The 21102-nt window shown below is 31.3% G+C and overlaps 3 protein-coding genes across 4 annotated transcripts in view; 2 read left to right on the top strand and 1 right to left on the bottom strand.

The window, feature by feature from the left end:
- The window catches only part of LOC123686125 (E3 ubiquitin-protein ligase SIAH1A-like), a 65511-nt gene extending 45575 nt beyond the window's left edge, over window positions 1–19936 (bottom strand). The window contains exon 1 of one of the 2 annotated variants that reach the window (XM_045626111.1): window positions 19764–19936. The gene's annotated coding sequence lies outside the window, so the exon portion shown is untranslated. The remainder of the gene's footprint in view (window positions 1–19763) is intronic. The other variant, XM_045626110.1, reaches the window with a different exon arrangement.
- The window catches only part of LOC123686127, a 58579-nt gene that overhangs the window by 34380 nt on the left and 3097 nt on the right, over window positions 1–21102 (top strand). The gene's annotated exons all lie outside the window — the stretch shown is intronic.
- Window positions 1855–3663, top strand: LOC123686124 (forkhead box protein B1). Its single transcript, XM_045626109.1, has one exon. It carries the CDS (start codon window positions 2273–2275, stop codon window positions 3182–3184), a length of 912 nt encoding a protein of 303 aa, XP_045482065.1. The 5' UTR covers window positions 1855–2272; the 3' UTR covers window positions 3185–3663.

Genomic DNA, 21102 nt, shown 5'->3' with positions numbered 1-21102 from the left:
TTTCGTTGAAAAACCACCATATTCCCTTGATATAGCTTCGACCAACTTTTTTGTTCCCAAAAAATCTATTGAAGAAGCGACAGTGTTAGACAATAATAATTGTTGTGAATATTAGAATTGGTGAAAATTAATTCCTAACCTAGCCATTTTTTTCAAAGAATTTCAAAGATTTTTATCCCAAAAACAAACAGATCTCATTGAACAAACACCATATTCCCTTGATAAAGCTTCGACCGACTTCATTCTTCAAAAAAATTCCAATAATAATTGTTGTGAATATTAAAATTTGTGAAAACTAATTTTGTTTTGATTTAATTTGATAATGAATTTCCATCAAATAAGGAACGAATCAATTAAACACATATTTTTGTTAAATTAATCAAATTCCTGCTCTTTTTCGACATACATACTCGAAAAGAATCCTTCACAATCCATTATCAGAAAATTTATATAAATCGTCCCAAATATTTATTTCGGAAATACTTTGAAGTCAATATTACTTTCATTTCTTCGATAATTTTTTGAAGTAATTCCAATATTCACATAGAAATCCCTTCGAACCAACTGCTGGAAAACTAGGAGAGTCAGGATACAAAACATTGAGAAATTTTTCTTGATTTCTATTTTTATTATAAGTTGAAACAGGTGTCGTTATACATTGTAACCTCTTCAAATGCTCTCAAATAACTCAAAATTGGGTACCTATATACAATAATGAAGCGATAGTAATTGAATGTTTTGATTCGAGAGTACAAAACTGTTTTATTGGTTGATTTCAGAAAAAACCAACTCGATAAAGGAGAATAGTTTCTGACCTGTCATCCACAAAATTTCCAATTTGTTGAACAGACTATTATTTTCTTTATATAAAATTTCGAAACGCTCATCATAATCATGTTTTTGATTATTAAATTTTTGGAATACCTACATTGAATCGAACTTATTTTGGGGTGAATACACTTACCTTCCTTTATTCTACTTAGTATTGAAGTATCTTCTTGTTTGTCTAACATCTCGACTCAACAATATCTAAACCCTCCTCTATTACTAGAATAAATTAACAATTAATTTTGCCAAAATGGGTTTTGTACGTTCGAAACATCACTTAGGTAAATATTGTAGGTACTCAATTTAGTTCTCCCAAAGCATTCGAATAATTAAATATGTAGTGAAACGTTACATTTCATCTCATAATAAAAATAGAATTAAAGTTGACGTATATAAATTCGCCCTTATATTACTTCAACTTGCTTATAGTAGGTTGAATACTGAAACTGAATCCACTCACAAAACAAAATATTTAATACATTGATTAATTAATATAATATCTTTTCATATTATTGTGCAAAGTCAACACAGTCCGAAATAATAATAATATATAAATAATGAACTGCATTTTTAATTGGGTGCAAAATGGCGAATGCTCTTAACACGCTATTTTTTGTGTGTTTTCACATAATTTCAAACCTGAGAAGTTATTATCGAATATAGTCTTCATCGCCATTCTTGGAATGTTCAAAAACGAGTTTAAAGTCTGTTTTCCGCGGATAGAACAAAATTTGTAGCGTTTAATAAATTATTATCAATTTGTGGGGATGAATTCCAGAAACTCGAAATCCTGAAATGACAGGAACTGTTCAGTCGTGCAATTGTATTAAATGAAATGCAAATGCTGTTAACAAACATTTGCGAATTTTAATAAATGCAGATCTGGACAGGCATCCCGTAAAAACAGGGTGCCGTCCTAAGGGTGGGAGAGCGAGAGAGACAGAGAGAGCGAAAATGCCGTGTTTACAGGGAATGTATTGATATTTCGAATGTGTAGGCAGGGAAGATATGTAAATGCTAGTGATTTGTAAATAGATTCACAATTCGCAGACAGTTTTCGTTGTTCGAAATTCCCCTAATTAGCATAAAAGAAGTGAGTTACCCATCTAGCAATGAGCGGCTGAGCAAAACAACATGGCGAGGCGGAGTTTCAGTTCCACCCTAAAAAGAGCGCAACACCCGGATTGGTTAGGAGGGGCCCGCCTTCGAAATGTTGTCAAATATTGGTCCACAAATAGTGTGTTTGTTATATGTTTGGATGCCCAGATGGATCCCTTCGTCAACGTAGTTACCTCATTCTTCGGTATACAGAATGAGAGCCGATGATTATTTTCAGTTCTTTATCGTTGTCGTTACACATACATAGGCATCGCGTTGTTGGCCGCTTTAGTTTCGGTTTTCTCATGTGCATTAGTCCTGTTGTAAGTTTACGTCGATTGTGAATATGTGCAGCAACGAATCTCCGACCAATACACCGACTAGACTTCCGATTCCTTTTTCCGCCATGGACCCAAATTCAGCACCAAGGGCGCTGTTGCCCTTAGATCAATACCGTCTGCAGCTGTACCAGTATGCTTTTGCTGAAAGGTTACGTTATCCTATGCTGAATCCATTTCCGACGCCTTTGACTTGCTACCCCCTGTTTCCAAGGGCTCTGCAACCTGAAGAACCGAAACCTCAGCATAGTTACATTGGACTTATAGCAATGGCTATCCTCAGTTCACCTGAAGCCAAGCTGGTTCTGTCAGACATTTATCAACACATTCTGGATCATTATCCTTACTTCAGAACAAGGGGACCAGGTTGGAGGAATTCGATAAGACATAACTTATCCTTGAATGACTGTTTCATCAAAGCTGGACGAAGTGCTAACGGCAAAGGACACTACTGGGCTGTGCATCCAGCTAATGTGGAAGATTTCAGAAAGGGTGACTTCAGAAGACGTAAGGCTCAGAGGAAAGTTAGAAAACATATGGGTTTGGCTGTTGATGAGGATGGTGCTGATTCTCCGAGTCCTCCGCCGCTGTCTGTAAGTCCCCAGATGGTCCCAGGACCTTCTACTTCAGTTTATAACATCTCGTCGAATAAAACAAGACCTCATCGTAAAAGACAGTTTGATGTTGAATCATTGCTAGCTCCTGATTCTGGTGAAGAGACGAATGAAGAGGATATCGATGTGGTTTCTAGCTGTCAACACGAAACCCCGCAAAACCAGAAACCATGTGCCATGTTCCCGATAGTCAACTATTACCAAACGCTTCTCCAAACACGACCAGTGGTACCTAAACTTGAACCTCCAACGGAAACGGACAGTAAGAGGGCTGAAAGTCCGGATACTGAAGTTTACTTGGAATAATTCTAATTGAGATCAATCATCGTTTTCCCAAGTCTTCTATTTAGTCAACAGAAAACTACAACATGCCTACAAATTTTCAAAGTGGAAACCGTAAGATCTTGTTTTTTACCTGTTATTAGTATTAGAATCAGTGTTCAACTACTGTTTAGAATAAACCTGTGTTAATCTGCGAAAATCCTCGTTTTCGAACCGACCTTCCGTTGAAGATGTGTACTAAAAGTGTTTCTGTCATATGTATCCTACTAACTTTCGATGTGGAAAGCATATAAGTACCTATATACCTAAGTGGACTGATATTAGGAGCCGTAATTTTTGTGAATTTAAGGTAATCTGACTCGAATCTCTTCAAACTAGCGGAATAATGGCCTTTGTGAATTTCCTTAGCGATTCGATGAGAATTTCCCATTTCCTGTTGTGTAAATATCATTTTCTGTATAAATATATCACGTTTCATGTAAACTTTTGTATATAAAATTATTGTGGGGACAAGTTTTACATTAAAACTTGATGTAAATATATCACTAGTATTCAAATTGGATTTTTTCTTCTTTCCACCACATCTGGAAGTCCTAAAGTTTTCTATACATTATAAGTGAACAGAAATTGTTATAAAAAGTGCTTTTTGAAATGGATAACATTACCGAGCCCATTTCGAATTGGAATTGAAGCTGAAGCTTAGGATATCTTAAAAGGATTAATAATTACTGATAACGAATCTTGCCAGTAAAAGGAAGATTTAGAAAGAATTAAAAATTGTAAAATTTTCATAGGAATAATTAAGTTTTGAAAACTTTCATCTCGAAATTTTACTGTTTCTTCAACTCATTTCAATGTCTATAAAATACTTTTGCAATAGCAAATTTTCAAATTTAGCGAACATTTCATTACATCGAAATTTTTTGCTACAAGAGATTTTTATTTCAATTTGAAAGAAACAAAAATTCAAGAATTCAAAATATTAATTGTGACACAATCCATGATATGAAATCGTAATGATCTTTTTTCTAGAAATTTTTATATTATATATTTTCTATTGAATATTTTCCAAATTTTTCATTTATGTCCATCAGTATATTTCTCTAGCAGAGCTTTATCTGGAAAGTTAGATTCGGGGAAATCATTCAAGATGTCCGAAAAAGAAATGTAGATTCCAAACTTCTTATAATCGAATTTTCCTTTTGTTCCTTCACGAATCTTCGAAGAAAAACTTTCCGTCGGCAGAAGTTGGCAGAACTTCTAAATTTCCACATCATAATTCACAGTTTACTCATGAATTGAAGAAAATATATAATGGAAAAATAGATCCTTATACATTGAACAATAAATATTTCATTTTCGAGAATCTTTTTGTCAAAAAATGAAAACCATTTAACTTTGATGTTTTCCTTATTTTCATTCATTATTGTTTTATCCATTTACATAAAACTAGTTCAGGTTTTTAGAACGAATGTAAAATGAGCTTACAAAAACACGAAATAATTTTGTTTTATGAAACAAAAAAAGAAGTGATAGGTACCTACTGAAATGAGTTGTTAAGATGGTTTCAACTATATTTGTGGAATCAAAAATCTATATAGGTATTCATGAGTCACCATATTGGAAAACAAAAAATTCTTTGATTATTTTCATACTCAAATATTCAGTATATTTTTTTTCCATTAGATATATCCTCATGGATAATTTCGTTAGTTCCATAAAGGTAAGAAAATTCTTCATGTAGTATCTTGCCTGAGATTATAGCAATGGTATGATCTCAGTTTCGTAATTTATTTCGTCAAATTATCAAAGAATGCTGTTCTATTACTTGCTTCCTTTATTGTTAGCCATTGATATTTATTTTGGTATTCTTGAACTAAGAGAACCTATATACGATATATTTCAAAGAGACAGAAAAAACTCAAAAGGATTTTTTCCCGCACCACTATCGATCTATAGGCTTATTTAAAATTATATACGTATCCAACATACCTATCTGCTAAACTCTCCATCTGAAGTGAATCAATTCAATTGTTCAAGCTATTGACCAGATAAAATGGAGACTTCAGAATCGAAACACACAAAAGAATAAATTACGTTTATTTTTTTGCTATCTATACATTACTTACATGCTAGGAAAAATAAGTATAGAACACAAGGATAACACTCCAAATTTCATTCAGAGGTTTATATTTGTTCATAATTAGAAAAATCTAAAAAAAAAATTAATTCCTGTGAATCTATTCTTTTATATTTACTAACTTACCTACTAAATCGATGGCTTCATTCACTATCACAACTCTCATTTTAGTCAGATCTTCCCTTATCACTATTTCAGTACTCTTAAGTAATTTCTTCTTCGAAAAAATGTCATGCTTTATGTTGTAATTGGCCAGTTGCAAAAATATTCCTCTGTTTTTATCGGCAAACTTTTTACTAACCCTAAAACATATCTCAACATCTTCGGGAGACAATTTGGTGTACATTTTAGAATTCAGAAATTCAATCAACTCATTTTTTCCTTGTTTTCCTTGTAAACCGAATATTCTTAAGTTCATTTTTCTATTCTCTTGGTCCAATTTATCCATATTTTCCTCCATATTAGAGTGCAGTTCATTTGTTCAATTTCATTCTTCCTCCAAGAATTGAATTTTATTTTCAAAATTAGATTTCAATAAACTTTGCTTATCCTGAATGATAATCTTGTTTCTATAAGTCTTATGACGGCTTCAGTCACATTGTTTAATATCGACTTGATAAATGAATCGCTTTTGATACACTAGGTATTTGAGTGCAACACTTATTGAATTTTCAATTTCTTCTTTTATATCGCGTGTCAATGTCAAAACCATTATTACCGAGCTCAATAAACACTTTTTATTTTTTGGTTTTTCGGTAAACAAAGTGTAAATTTACTATTTATTTTATATCTACGTATATTGATTAAAACGGGAAGCTGAAGAAAATAATTGAATTTTATAATATTCATTATCTCGATTTTTGTAACAAATTGTATTTATGTCAACCTAAAACCGCAGACGACTCAAATTGATATACCTACTCAATGCCATATTATTAAATATAAAACTAATACCTTAACTAAAAGGTTTATATCGCCAACCTCCATCGAAAATACAAAGAACAACAATGTTCTTGTGTTGGTCTATCATAATATATTCTTTGGCATAAAATAATGAATAAATTCACAATGAGAGTGCTTAGTCATCTCGAGACATTTTAATGTTGAATTCACTCTGTTGTATCCGCTCCTTCAACTAAACTGTTTTTATTATCTGTTTGTATAATCGGTAAAATTTCTGAATTCACTGAAGAATTTTTCTCTCTAATTACATGTGAAAGAGAACAAAGATTATACCAACCTTTTCAGTTTTAATGTAATTAAAATGTTTAATGAGCCTTCATTATTACTTCAGAAATTGATAGGTATCAGGATCAAGCGAATAACACCAATAAGGATGATTCGGAAAAAAAAAGAACATTTGATTTTTGGATGCATACCAATAATTTAAAACAGTAATTTTTTTTTCTAAATGATGCTTTAAAATAAATTTGGAAAAAGTGAGATTTTGTCTCCAACATATTCCAAATTTATTCATCTCAATGTCGTAATATATAGTAGATAAGTATAGTTTTAATGTGACTATAACACATTATTTTATTTTTCGTTTTGTTATAACTAGGTATTCAGCAGAATTTTTCTGTATTAGAAATCAAATTACAATTCAAGATAATAATTTTATTGAATCTTGTTTAGAGTTTCCAGTTCAATTTAATTTTGTATTAGATATTTCATATAACTATGAATTTTTGATCGAGTTTTACGTTGCTGTCTATCCTTTTTACAAAATTTTGAAACTTTGTAATTTCAAATTGACCTTCTTGTGGATTTTCGAAGTTGTAATGAAATGTCTATGACTGCTACAATAACAACTTGAAGGTTTCAATAAATTAGTATCGCAAAGTTTTGAAAATTGCATGGCTTGCTAGTAAACGGACAAAATTTTCAGTATCTGCTCTAATCGCCTTTACTGTATGTTATTTAGAATTCCAAATTTTCCTACTACTCAAATGTGGACATACCTCTAACATGAAACAAACATTTAATTATTATTCAAATTGAACGAGTTTATTCAATTATAGCCAACTAAATGTATTACATAATTTATTTATTATTGTTTTAACTTCGACGATGATTATGTTATTATAGCTATAATTCCGAAATTATGGCATTAAGGTATAGGGAACATTACATGAAAAATATTCAGTATTTCTTAGGGATTTCAAAAGGCGAAAAATATACAGTGTGAACCTTATAGGGATTCACGGCTCAGCTTGATATTCAAGCTACTTAGTTCAAGTTCAACTAGCTTATTTATATATTATAGGTATTATTTATTATGTATATATTTTCTGTCGCAAAGTTCTATACTCTATACTAATAGTATGGGAGTTTTTGAATAGATTATTTCGATTTCGAAGCAAATAACCACCGATTCAAACCCTGCAGGTTGGTTTTCAATATGTGATTTTTCTAATACGAGATTCTACGGGAGAGAATATACAAAAAGTTATGAAGTTTCGACGAAGATCAGATTTTACACAGCCCAAAACATAAACTACCAACATTTTAAGAAGTTTCACAATTCTTCCGAATCCAAATATCGTTATGATCTGTAAGAAATCTATACGCTTTAGCAAAAAAGTACTGGTGGAACAATTTTATTGCACCTATCACTTCATTCGAAGTACCGAAACTTGATGAATAATTCAATCATCAAAACTTTTCGAAATATATTATCAGTAATCGATTCTAATACGTTTTCACAGGATTTAGTGATATTTGATGAGAATATGAAATGGTGAGTGTGGTCGTTTTCATTAATTTTTGGATCAATTTATAGATGAACTTTATATTCATACAAAATTTCAGTGAAATATGATGGATAGATAGGTATGAGATATTGAAAATTCAAGAAAAATGTCGTTAAATCTTTCAATAATATGACAATAGTTTGAGAACGATTTGATCCGTCAGATTCTTGTTGAGAGTAAAGTGACATATTGGAATGTAGTATGGAATCCTTGTCAATGAATTCTGTTTCCTGAAAAATAATGGTTCTTATCCAAACCACAGCTATAAATCTTTTCTGATTGAGTTTGAGTTTGCTTCATTTAGAAAATTCCGTGGAGTCGATGATTCCTTTACATAATTGTGCAAAATCAGGTGCATCACTGCAATTTAGTATTCATCGTTTCACTTTGAGATCACATACAACAATTCATATCGAGCTACTACATTCCTAACATCGTCTTTTCTACCCGCTAAAAACAATGTGCAAGAATTATAACAATCTCATAAGTGTTTACATAATTTTTTTGTCAAGTTGTTATTATCTCAGTTCAGGAGATTAATGAGCCATACATTCAAATGTACTAAAGGCTCAAATGATTTTTCGTTTGTTTGTTTTTTTTTTCGATTTGTATTTTCTTCATCCGATTTATCATCATCGATGTAGGTATACCTAAATTTTTTTTTTCGTTTCTATTATTGAATGCCTCAGTTTGTTGAATGTATTTTGAATCAAAAAATAATAATCTCGATATTTTGCACATTCGTTTTTTACTTTGCAACTGATTTTCAAATTTCAGTTCAATCGAATAGGTATTTTTTTTTCAATTATCTAGAAACAAAGGACCAGGCAGCAGCTAAAGGAAAAATTGTTACCGGTTTATTTTTCTGAATTAGTCTGAAAGTCTATGGTCAAATCAATTCTATGGCTATTTTTCGAGATACAGGGTGTCGAAGTTGGAAAATTGCATTTCTTTAAAATGAAAATTTTCGTAGGAAAACATTTTGAATGAACTACTTTTGCGCGACAGATATTGCTTATCCGTAAGGTAATGTTTTTATACTGGTTTTTAATAAAAATTATTGTTAGATACGGGGTGAGTCAAACATCATTCAAAATGAAATAGATATATATGAGTTTATTCAACATAATAAATTGTATAAACTCTGAAAAAACTGTGAATTATTATATAACGGCTCACAGTTGTGAAAAAATAAATTTGATTCTAACGACAGATGAAACAAAATCCAAAATTTAAAAAAAGAAAAAATTCGTTCATAATTCACCCTGTAATTGAAAAAGTGGAAGTTATATTCCAAGAAACACCATGCGACTCGAGAACGAATCAAGAAATCTATGATCTATCTGCTTTCTGATATCTAATTATCTCGAAAAAAGAGATCGGGAGAAGATTTTTTCTCTGAGTTCTTGAGATGCTCTCAGTGAACATGGCATTTGGGACAACCTGTACAATCTTCTTCATTGTACAATGACCAAATAACAATAAGTGAACGCCAACGTGTCTCTTACCGTTACTCTGTATGAAATTTTCATTGTATGCAACTTTTTGACAACTTTTGTAATAACGGTCGCTTCTCTTAATATATTACCCTGTGTATCTCAAAAACTGGTCATAGCAGAGCCAATACTATTTGACATTATTGTAGTGTACTCGAACTTGACAAAAATTTGGAAAAAACCACGCACGACATTTTCAATTATAGGGTGAATTATGAACTAAACGAATTTCATTTTGAATAATGTTTGACTCATATTATTTTTATTGAAAACCAACTTAGATTAATACCTTATGGGTAAGCAATATTTGTAGCGCAAAAGTGTTTTATTCAAGATGTTTTCCTACGAGAAATGTTACTTTGAAAAATGCCAACTTCAACACCTTGTATGTCGAAAACTATTCATAGAATTGGGTTGGACCCATTGACTTTCTTGTTTAGGTCATGTTCTACGACATACGAAAAATTCAGAAAAATTAACCGGTTACAATTTTTCCATTACACTGCAGCCTTGTCATTTGGGCAAGATAATATCCCTTACCAAATAGGGTAAATGCACTGGTTAGCCAACCGGCACTGGTTCTCGACCATTCCGTGATTTGAGATAAAATAATAATAAAAATATATCATGTAGTGCAAAATATTTTCGCGGTACGTGTTTTCGACCATTCTACCCTTCCAAGATAGTTTGCATAGTAGTGGTATAGGTCGAAGTTTTCGCGCTAAAAATTAGTGTATAATCGTCTATCATAGAAAAGGGTTCTTTCTCGTCCTCTCTTAGAAAAGTGCTTTGTGATATATGACCAGAAAATACTAATTATTTCTTATTTTAAATGAATTATGTGTGTATATTTCGTTCCATATCAACTATAAGATATATTTTCGAGTGTATTTCAATCAAAAAGCAAATGAATGTATATTTTTTTGTTCAATATTCGGCGGTCGCGAACTGGTATTGGAAAATTTGTATCTTTTATTTCTCGACCAAAGTGGTCGAGAACCAATATGTTACTTCAATAATTGTTTATTTCAACCGATATATTTCCGTTGGATCATTTTCGTTTTTTTTCGATACCCTGATTCATTTATATATCTTCTTTCTGAATATTAGTTTGCGACCACCGAATTAACGTTGAAACACTTATTTCTACTACTATTTATTCGCGGTCGAGAACCAATTTGATTGTACTTAATTCTCGACCACTGGTGGTCGGTGTTTTATATTTTATTTACTCATTAGTTTCTAAATAGATATTAAGAGCAAAATAACCAAATAATGTTGTATGAGTTGCTATTTTGAAATATTTATAGAAAGTGGAAACTTTTGCAAAATAATTTTTTTTTACGTTCCGAGTGTTTCTTACTTGATAACCTCATCTGAAGCCCATCTGAGTGATAGGTAGTGATGTCGATGGTACGGTATGAAAGTAAGTACTAATCACTCATCTCGCTCTAAAGTTTTTTATAAAATTTTTAAATGGAGCGGCCACTATTATCAGTGGTCGAAAACTAACACAAAAATGGTCGAGTACTCTGCGGCGTGGTCGAGAACCGAAGGTTATTGAGATTTTCTATATGTTTTCACATTTCAAAGGTTAAATGCGAAAAGAACGCTAAAAATTATATCACAAATCATTTAAAACTCGCCAAAGAATCGATGAACACCAACACCATTAAAATTTGATAAGTTTATGTGTGAAAAAATCGTGCTCGAAATAGATGTTTCTGTTAACTGGTTGAGAACCAGTGCATTTACCCTATTGATTTGACGGGAATTATTGGTAAACACGAAGTGAATTAAAAGCAAGTGTAGATTATTTCAACTTAAATATACTAAACTTGGAATAAGGATAGTATAAAGTCATATTAGGATTTTATCGATCTGTAATAGTATATAAACTAGCAATATTAGAATTGCCTTCTGCAGCGAGTTTTAGACGAAATTTTCTGTATTTCAGTCCATTTTTGTGAAATATTGTCGGAATTCAATGAAAAATTCAGATTATACATCCTAGTGACTTTTGTATTGTATCTTGGCAGTTGGTGTGACTGTTACCAAAATTGACAGATTACGGAATTTGAATCGTACGTTTCGAATTTTGAAATAATTTATAATTACGCATTAAATTCGTGAATTATGTCTGACGAAATCGATTAAATACCACCAGAATTAAGCGTAATTGTGAATGATGTTGCAAATCATTTCACTTTATTTAAATTATGTTATATTGACAATTGAAATGTCTTGAGATTTGATAGGATCGGAAATCAGTGTAGACAACCACAAAACGAAAAATACAACCTAATATTTCCCTCCTGTCAAAAATTCTATGTATCTGGAGAACAATTATCGAAAATTACAGCGATAATTGCATTGTAGGAAGCGAAACAGCCATGCGATAATTGTTCTGTTCATAGATGCATAGTATCTATGCATCTTACACAGTTCGAATCTATGGCAATTCCATTCTAAATCAGTTTGACAAGTGATGTTACAGTTTATTCGGGAAATATTCCCCCGAATTACACTCGTGCATCAAAATTACCGGATAATTTCGCATTCCAGCGTGTTTTCTTTGAAAAACTGCATTCGGTCATTTTCATTTTTGGAGAAAGAGCCCTCCACCTTCGGTGTCTGGCTCTTTCTCCAAAAATGAAAATGAACTCATGCAGTTTTTATGACAACACGCTTTCATGCAAAATTATCGGTAATTTTGATGCACTTGTGCAATTACTTAAGACAATTGAAATGTCTTGAGATTTGATAGGATCGGAAATCAGTGTAGACAACCACAAAACGAAAAATATAACTGAAAATAATGCTGTAATAAACTCATTATAGTATTCTTGTTAGTACTGTAATGAACAATACTGTTACAATACTGAAATAGAGAAAATATTTCACCCATTTCAAAATGGATTTCCGTTATCCCAAACAACCAAAGAAATAGTTGTATAAACCTCAAGAAATGCGACCAGAGGTACAAAGACATGTTTACAGCCCACCTCAAAGAATGTTTCCGTAAACACCCAAGAAGTTTTTGAATTTCCAACAAAGCACAAGCACACAATAAACACTTCAAGTTCAACGAGAAATATCGACTCTTTTGTGGGCAATTACTTGATTAACAACACGCACCGATGATCCCGAATGGCCACAATTTGTTATAGTATTTATTGGAGTGTATTTAAATTGGGGAATAATTGCGACATTGTATGGGGTGGCAATTTGATAGCATTGTCAAGACGCCCTGTAGAGAATCGTTCACACCCGAACAGAAACCTCCCTTTTTGGGGACCCGTCGATTTTGGCGCTAACACCTTTTGTGCTCGCTATACAGCGGCAGTTTCACGTTTTGTGATTGCTCCTGTTAAAATAAGTTTCATTTGTGTTTGTTTCTAAACCTATTATTGATGTTCAACGTGTGGACTAAATAGAGAGGATGTAATTGTTGGGACACCCTAAGTGGTAGCTACATACGTCGAGGGAGCTTCATATTCTGGATCTGCATTGGTAATGTTTGGATTTTCTTAACATTATGTGAAGAATGTAGACTCGTTAAAAAACAAAGAGAAGTTCAGGTGTGAAGACAGGAGCTTTTGCGCGTTTTTTTCCTATTCGTATTCTTGAAATTTTTGTACGAAATTTTGTCTGTCACACCATGAAATGACGTGGAACCTTCAACTTCGCTATTTATCACTTTTTTCACATTAATTTTTTCAGGAAACGAGAAAGCATATGAAAATAATAATTAATACATTCTTGAATTTTTTTAATTGTTTCCTTTTCGATAGATCATGATTATAATGGAAACACTGTATTATTTTTTGACATTTCTTATGTCATTTGTGTTTAGTAGGTTATGCCATTTGATTGCCATTAATCATGGAAAGATAAGCGTCTCAACAACTTCTAGAAATTGGGAAATTGTTTTATCAAAATCAGTGCTCAGCGATTCATGTTTATAACTAATTTTTCAGGATAAAATATCAATATAATTATTATTTGTGAAAACTGGGTTGAATTCAAGAATAATTCATATCATATCATTCAGTTAATCGACTCACTTTTCGTAGTATTGTATACAAATTTGATAGTGAACCAGTACCTACATAGTAATGTTGGTACTACTTCAAATGTGTCTACGATACGACGAATTGTGAGTCGAATAACTGAATATGGTCCAAAATTTTGCCTGGCATATGTAGGGATTCTTCAAACAAAGTAGTTCGACATTTTAACCAACTATACTTGATTTGAAAATCAAGCTCGTGAAAATTTACATACTTGAGATTGACTTGATTTTAGATATTTATTGTTTGACTTCATATCAAGCTACTTGATATCACTTGAGCTTGATATGCACGCGTCGCACGCCATATATTTCTGCAATATCGTGCACGCTTAGACTGAATAAGGGGATTCCTCGAGCGCCGAGAGACTGAAGCATTCGCCAGTGTGACTTTATTAGTAGTTTTCTCATATTTCTATGAAATCTATTGATAGATTTTGGTAGTTTCAGAAATATCTTTCCAAAATTGGCCAAAATGGCCAAGGATTTTTCATCGACGCCAACATCTTCAGCTACTGTTGAAATACAATTTTCTAGAGCTGCTTTTACAGTTACAAACACCCGCAATAGGTTAGGCGATAAATCTTTAAGATGCCTCATGTGTCTTAGATCCTGAATGAAAAAATATCAGATCAAACAAAGCCTAGAGGTTTTTCAATATTTAGAAACTTTATTTTTTTATTATTTTTATTTTGTTATTATTTAAAGTGATTCAATTTGTGTGTCTATTTCAAAAATTCGATTTTTTACATTGAGTTCAATAAATAAAAAAATTTTTTGCAAGGTTCTATCCCATTTCATCTTTTTTTTTATTGATGTGACACTACACAATAAAACTAAAAACTAAGTAGCTTGATATGATTCAAGTACTTGATAAATACATGAAAAACTACTACTTGATTTGAGTTTGACTTGAAATCAAGTCAAGCTCCAGGCAAGTAGCTTCAAAATCAAGCCAAGCCGTGAATCCCTACTCATATACATTTTTGTAAGTTGAAGCGTTGTGATTTATGGGAAGAAAGTTCAAGCTTTTTTCAACATTACCATCACTGGTTTCTGGCATTGAGTTAAAATTGGTTTTGTTCAGTTCACATTGACGTCAACTTGTAGAAAGAACGTTTAGGAATGTTTCACAACCGTTCATTATTTTCGTTTACATATATTTACTTATATTCACTTTGTTATGAAAATTTTATGAATTTCTAATTTCACTTATTTTCTCGAGTTTTCAGATATCAATTTTCTCATTTGTTCACTAATTTTTGACCTATGTATCCAATATTTATCGTTTGGGATCATTTAAAAAAATATCAACTACATCTGAAATTCTTATAGGTGAAGCTCAGCAATGGTAAAATTTGAAGACTGAAATTTCATGTTTTATATTCTATCAATCTAAGATGCAGAATTTCAACTGTAAAACCTTAAAAATACCATTAGGAGATCTAAAGATTCAGTTAATGTGCAGGTGCAGTTTTTCAGAATACTTTTTTCAGATTGAATTTTAGCCATAGGAAAGGTATTTTACCACAAGTATTCCAACAATCGAAACTGAAAATCAGATTTGCATGGGATTCACAAAAATATTCAGGAATACTCAAAAATTTCAAATAGGTACTTGTTTTGTTTTCATAATTAATCCATCAGTCGTTGATGCTATGTTCTTCGCGAAATATTCATCATAAAATGTTTTTGAGGCAACTGCTAGATAATATTCCTGTTGTATAAAAGATCAGTGAATGTTATAGATTGCACAACAGATTAGGAATCATCAGCCTTTACAGAATTAATGAAGAATATTGAATACAGAATGTTGTAAACTAAGAAACATAATTCGTTCTTCAGTAGTATCAACTAAAAGATATAAATAATTGTACCAATATTGAGAAAAAAATGTATTGAAATCTAAAAAAATGTAGCTTTTGAAGAAAATTCTCTTTGTGAGGAAATAGGTTCCAACTTCTTGATCACGGCTGGCTTTTCAGTCATGAAATGGTTTTTGAGAATCTGTTCACAAGATTTTATATCTCAAAATAGAGGGATCTTCAGGACGAGAGTTTAGAATACGCTCTTCATCATTTGATTAGCTGGAAGGCATGTAATAAGTGTAATATAGTCAAGAAGTTCGTTAAAACAAAGTTGTTCGTGTGTTATTCAAGATTGTCAATGTATGTATTCAAACAATGTAAGAATGCAGTAGTGGTATATTTTAATGCCTCACAAATCTCTCTCATTTGTGAGTGGTCACAAAATGATCTTTGGGTGGCGGTATCTCGTTGATTGTGTCAATATTGGCTCATCAGGCGAGGTGACAAAGTGCTCTTCAGAGCTTCCTGAGTCCCCTGGGTCGCTTTCAACAAACACCTCAATTGGTGAAGAGGTCCAACGTTCTTCTATTATTATAGGTATTTTGTTTTCCACACCAGATCGTTGTTTGAACAGTATTATTATGAAAACCAGTTGCAGCAAAGAAAAAAAAAAACAAGAAATTGTTTATATGTTTGCGCTTGGAAATCTATGCTTATTTCAATTCAGGTAAGTATTATTTCCAATGATGAAAATATGAAAATGTTCGTATAGAAAAATCGTATCAGGAGCTTTTGTGCGCTCGTTCTTAAACGATTCTGCCATTGGGGATCACAGAACTGAATATTATACCAATATTCACATGTAAGATGTGATTTATTATAATGTCATTGATGTTGTCGATTAGTTTAAATGAATGAGGATACTATCTGCCTGAAATTGCGATCAACTTGAAAATAAGCATCAAGAAAAATTTGTTACTGTCTTTATTCTTCAAGCACTCTTTCTGAATTTTCTCCGTTTTCGGTGATGTTAGTTTGAAATTCGTAGTCAATATTCATGTATGTTTCAAGTTTGACTGTCTATATAATGTTTCTGGAGAACGCGGCTTATTTGTAATCTGAAAATTCGTTATTCCCTATTCAGCTAAAATATTTCCGAAAATCCGGTTATACAAGAATTGACAAAAAAATTCGAAAAATCTTTTTTTTCATTTTATATTTTGAATAGTATCAAGATTTACATTCTCAATTATTCCTTCTTCAATTCGTCGCGTTGGTCCTAATAGTTTTCGAAATATTGAACCAAAAATTCCATAACCACTATTATGTGAATTATTTTTTCTGTGTAAACATCCTATGCGAGAACTCGATTCACTTTTTCGAAGTGGAATGATGTAGCTATATGGTGCATTTCTTGAATTTCAAAATATCACCCATGGTGTTTCAAATATTGTGCTAAAAATTGTGAACAAAATTTCATCATAACTTTCAATTTTCAAATTAGTACCCTATTATTTTATGATTGCTTTTATTTATTCATTTTATGATTGGATTCTTCAGTAAAAAATATGGGTACCTAGTTGTCAAACATAATTAAGCTCCTCAATTCAATAATTTGAGAGTTATTCGGGATATTATGAATTTATGTTATACTTAGGGTCAATTTCATTCCATATTTTTCCAGACTTATAAAGCAATACTCTTTAAATATTTAATTACTTCATACGTGACAGAAGTATGCATTATCAAAGCCATAGTACCTATTATATGATTTCACTTTTCTTTGTATAATCTCTAGGTGCTTTAACTGTCCCAAAACTTAGATAGTTTGAAACATACTTCCGACATATCTTAATAATAGAACTTTATTGATTATTCCGTTAATCGGAGGTAAATGTGGATATTTCTGATTGAATGTTGCACAAGTTTTCTACCAACAATTCTGTTGAATTCACCGTGAATATGGAATAGATCCAGAATTTCATTATTTGAATAGAGGGAATTCGTTTAGTGAAATTATATTCTGTTAGCTATCATATAATGAATAGGTATATATCATAGACTTATTATCCTAATACGTCCTGATACGTCTATGGTATATATACCTGTCATTTGTGAAAAATTCATATTTTATTGTCTATGCTAATAGAATATTAGTGTGAAATGCACTCTAAAAACAGATTGGATGATATTGATCCTACATACACTGTGTCCGTAAAGTATGGAACAAATTTATTTTTAGCGAAACAGATCATTTTAAGGAATAATCCTGAAACACGTCGATTTTTTATTTTACTTTACCGTATTTTAAAATAATAATCTAATACATAGGGTGAATTACTTTCGAGTAATGACGTCACCGTCATTTTTTTTAAATGGAACATCCCCATTTTGTCTCAATTTTCCGATTACTCTAGCTGAGCTGATTCCAAAAATGTATCACATGTTGATTCCATTTGATACAGGGTGGACAAAAATAATAAATTAAATCTAAGCAATAATTAAATCATTCACGAATTCCAAAAATATTGTAGTACTAAACTGTCATTGAACACCAATAAATTACTAAAAAAAATAATGACATTTCACAAAAAACTGGACGATTGTTTTTTTTTAAATTGATAAGAAATAATTTCTTTCATATTCTGTCTGCTAGACCACAAGTACCTACCAAACATGTTTGAAAACAGCTCATTTTTATTAATCTAAAAATGTAACAAACTACTTGGTGTTACATTCAAACCAATTGCCGCTGGACAACATGTATTTTTGATAATATTGTTAGTTTAAATAATAAAGAATGTTACGCGTTATTTTATGAGGACACACAAAAATATTGTATTTTTGTCCACCCTGTATACCAATTGGAATCAACATGTGGTGCATTTTTGGAATCAGCTCAGTTAGAGTAATCGGAAAATTGAGACAAAATGGGGGTGTCCTATCTAAAAAAAAAATGACGGTTACGTCATTACTCGAAAGTAATTCACCCTGTATATTAGATTATTATTTTAAAATACGATAAATTGAAATAAAAAATCGACGTGTGTCAGGATTATTTCTTAAAATGGTCTGTTTAGCTGAAAATTAATTTGTTCCATACTTTACGGACACAGTGTATAACATAATTATATTCATAATCTCGAAGAACTTTCGAATTGTTGAATTTGCGAGCAAAATCATATTTGAACACTACCCTTATTTTTCACCGTAGAATCATAAATAGGGTTCTCTCTAATGAAATTGACCCTATGTATAACACAAATTCATAAAATCTCGAAAAACTCTTGAATTATCGAATTTCGTAGCATACCTAATCATGTTTAAACACTACCCTTATTTTTCATCTAAGTATCCAATGCAATCATAAAAAATAGGGTTCTTATTTGAAAATCAAAAGTTAAAAATTTTTTTTTTACAATTCTTGACATAATATTTGAAATGCCTTCTTATGATATTCCTCAAATTCAAGAGATGAATAACATTCCTACTACTTTCATTTTAAAGAAATGAATCGAGTTCACGCATAGAATATCTACAGTAAAAATAATTCACATAATATTGACTATGGAAATTTTCCCTTTTTTCAAGTTTCTTTCAATATTTTGAAAACCATTAAGACTAACGCAACAATTGAAGGAAGGAGTGAGTGGGATTGAAAATCTTGATAATATATGAGAAAATAAATGGAAAAAAGTTTTTTCATTTTTTTTTTCATTTTTTTTTTCATTTCTTGTGGAAGTGCTGGGAATATTTTAGCTGAATAGGCTCATGTGAATATGCCGAATTTTCATATTTCAAATAGAAACGTCTAACAGGAAAGTCGAGCTTGAAACCCCTGAAATTTTGTATTTACAAAATTTCGTCTTCGTCGAATTCGTAATTTGGAATTCACCAGGGAAACAAAATAGCGAACGGCTATATTTTCTAACCCAAAATTCTAAAATTACCGATATCGGGAAAAAACTAAGAATATTTAATGTTTTTACACTTGGAAATATATGATATATATGACTATATAAAAACTTTTGTGAAGAAAAAATCCCAAAAATATCGAATATAGTTTCCTTTGAATATTGGAAAGTATATGAAATCTACACCAGAAAGATCAGAACGAATTCTTAAGACTAATTCTTGGAAAACTAAGCATCAAAAAATTTTAAAAATTATCTGATGGCGACTTCCAGTTTAGATATTCAGCGAAAAGTATATGCACGAATAGATATGATATTAGTTCTCGTAAATTCAAAATCTTTAACTTTTATAAGTGAAACACAATCAACTGCGTTAAAAACTGATGGTGGAAAATTTAAATATTGTTTATATTTACTTACTCAATTTTTTTTTTATTTGAGAGGTTTGAACATCATATCACTCTTTTGAAACTTATTGCACTAGCACTTCAAAACAATACATGAAAATAAGTTAACAACAAATCATATAATTATGAGCAGTCTGGGTCTTGAAGATAAACATAAATTACAATGACAATATTCATATAATAAATGTGCAAATATTCAACACATTAAATAATTCGACAACTGAATAAAAAACTTGTAGGATAAGAAGTAACCAAATACTGGACGATAAATAAATTACATATATGCGGTGTTGAAGACGTGAATTTTTGGCTTTTGCCATTTACCTGCTCCAAGATTTTCAAAATATAAAATTTCAGGAATCTCTCATAAAATTAACCAATAATAACCATTTTACTATCCTTTGAAATCGACACGTCAGCAAAAAATCGGACCTCTTTACAGTTTATGAGTTAATTTTCGCTTTCAAGATGAATGCTTTTATTGCATTCGTCATCGGTATACACTTACCCATTATTTTCGGTTCTTTGTATCATTCCCGTCACAAAATTTCAATATGTAGTTATCAAAGAAATTAGCTGAGTAATTCGCATCGAAAAATTGTCTGGGCTGTGTTGTACAATTTATTGTGTTTCATTCAAATTGCAATTTATTTGTGAAAACATCAGTTTTGAACAGGGTGTTCCCTAAAGGTACAAATGAAAATGACAGATTTCTTAGATAATTTCAAGAAAAAAAGTCCTATAACATGAGTCCGCAAAGGCTTTGTTTTTGAGATACAGGTGTTAAAGTTCAAGTTTTTCTGTCATAGCACCATCCCTTCACAAGATATTTAAATTCAATCGGCATAGATATTCAATTTAAAATTTTCATCATGTGATATCCTAATTTTGAAAGCTAACCTACAGGGTGATTTTTTTCTGGAATGGTGCTTGCTTCTTTCCTCCAGAATCATTTTTTTGTGATCCACTGGTAGTTTAGAAAAATAAAAAAAAAACTCTGGTTCAGTACTACACTTTTTGATTTGTTGTATTTTTGTTGTATCTGCAATCGATTTAGAGAAAAAAATTCAAACAGCTCTCTATAGTAATTCTCAGGAAAATCCAAATTATCATAAAGATCCAGTTAGGTAGTTGTGATGAATAAATCAATTATAATTTTTGGCACTTATTTACCAACTCTGTAGTGAAGATTGATAAATATTCGTTAAACTGGTTAAGCATCACAAAAAAGTAACACTACAAGAAACACCCTGTATCTCGAAAACAAAGCGTTTGCGGGCTCAAGTTTACGGGCCATTTTATTCTTAAAATTACCCAAGGAATCTCTCATTTTCCTTCTTAACTCCAATTCA

This window comes from Harmonia axyridis, chromosome X (genome assembly GCF_914767665.1).
Source record: "Harmonia axyridis chromosome X, icHarAxyr1.1, whole genome shotgun sequence".
Taxonomy (NCBI): domain Eukaryota; kingdom Metazoa; phylum Arthropoda; class Insecta; order Coleoptera; family Coccinellidae; genus Harmonia; species Harmonia axyridis.
The sequence above is the reverse complement of the archived record's forward strand: the minus strand, read 5'-3'. Positions and strand labels throughout refer to the sequence as shown.

Excerpts from the sequence above, each read along its gene's own strand:
- LOC123686124 (XM_045626109.1), top strand. The coding sequence starts at position 2,273 with ATGTGCAGCAACGAATCTCCGACCAATACACCGACTAGACTTCCGATT.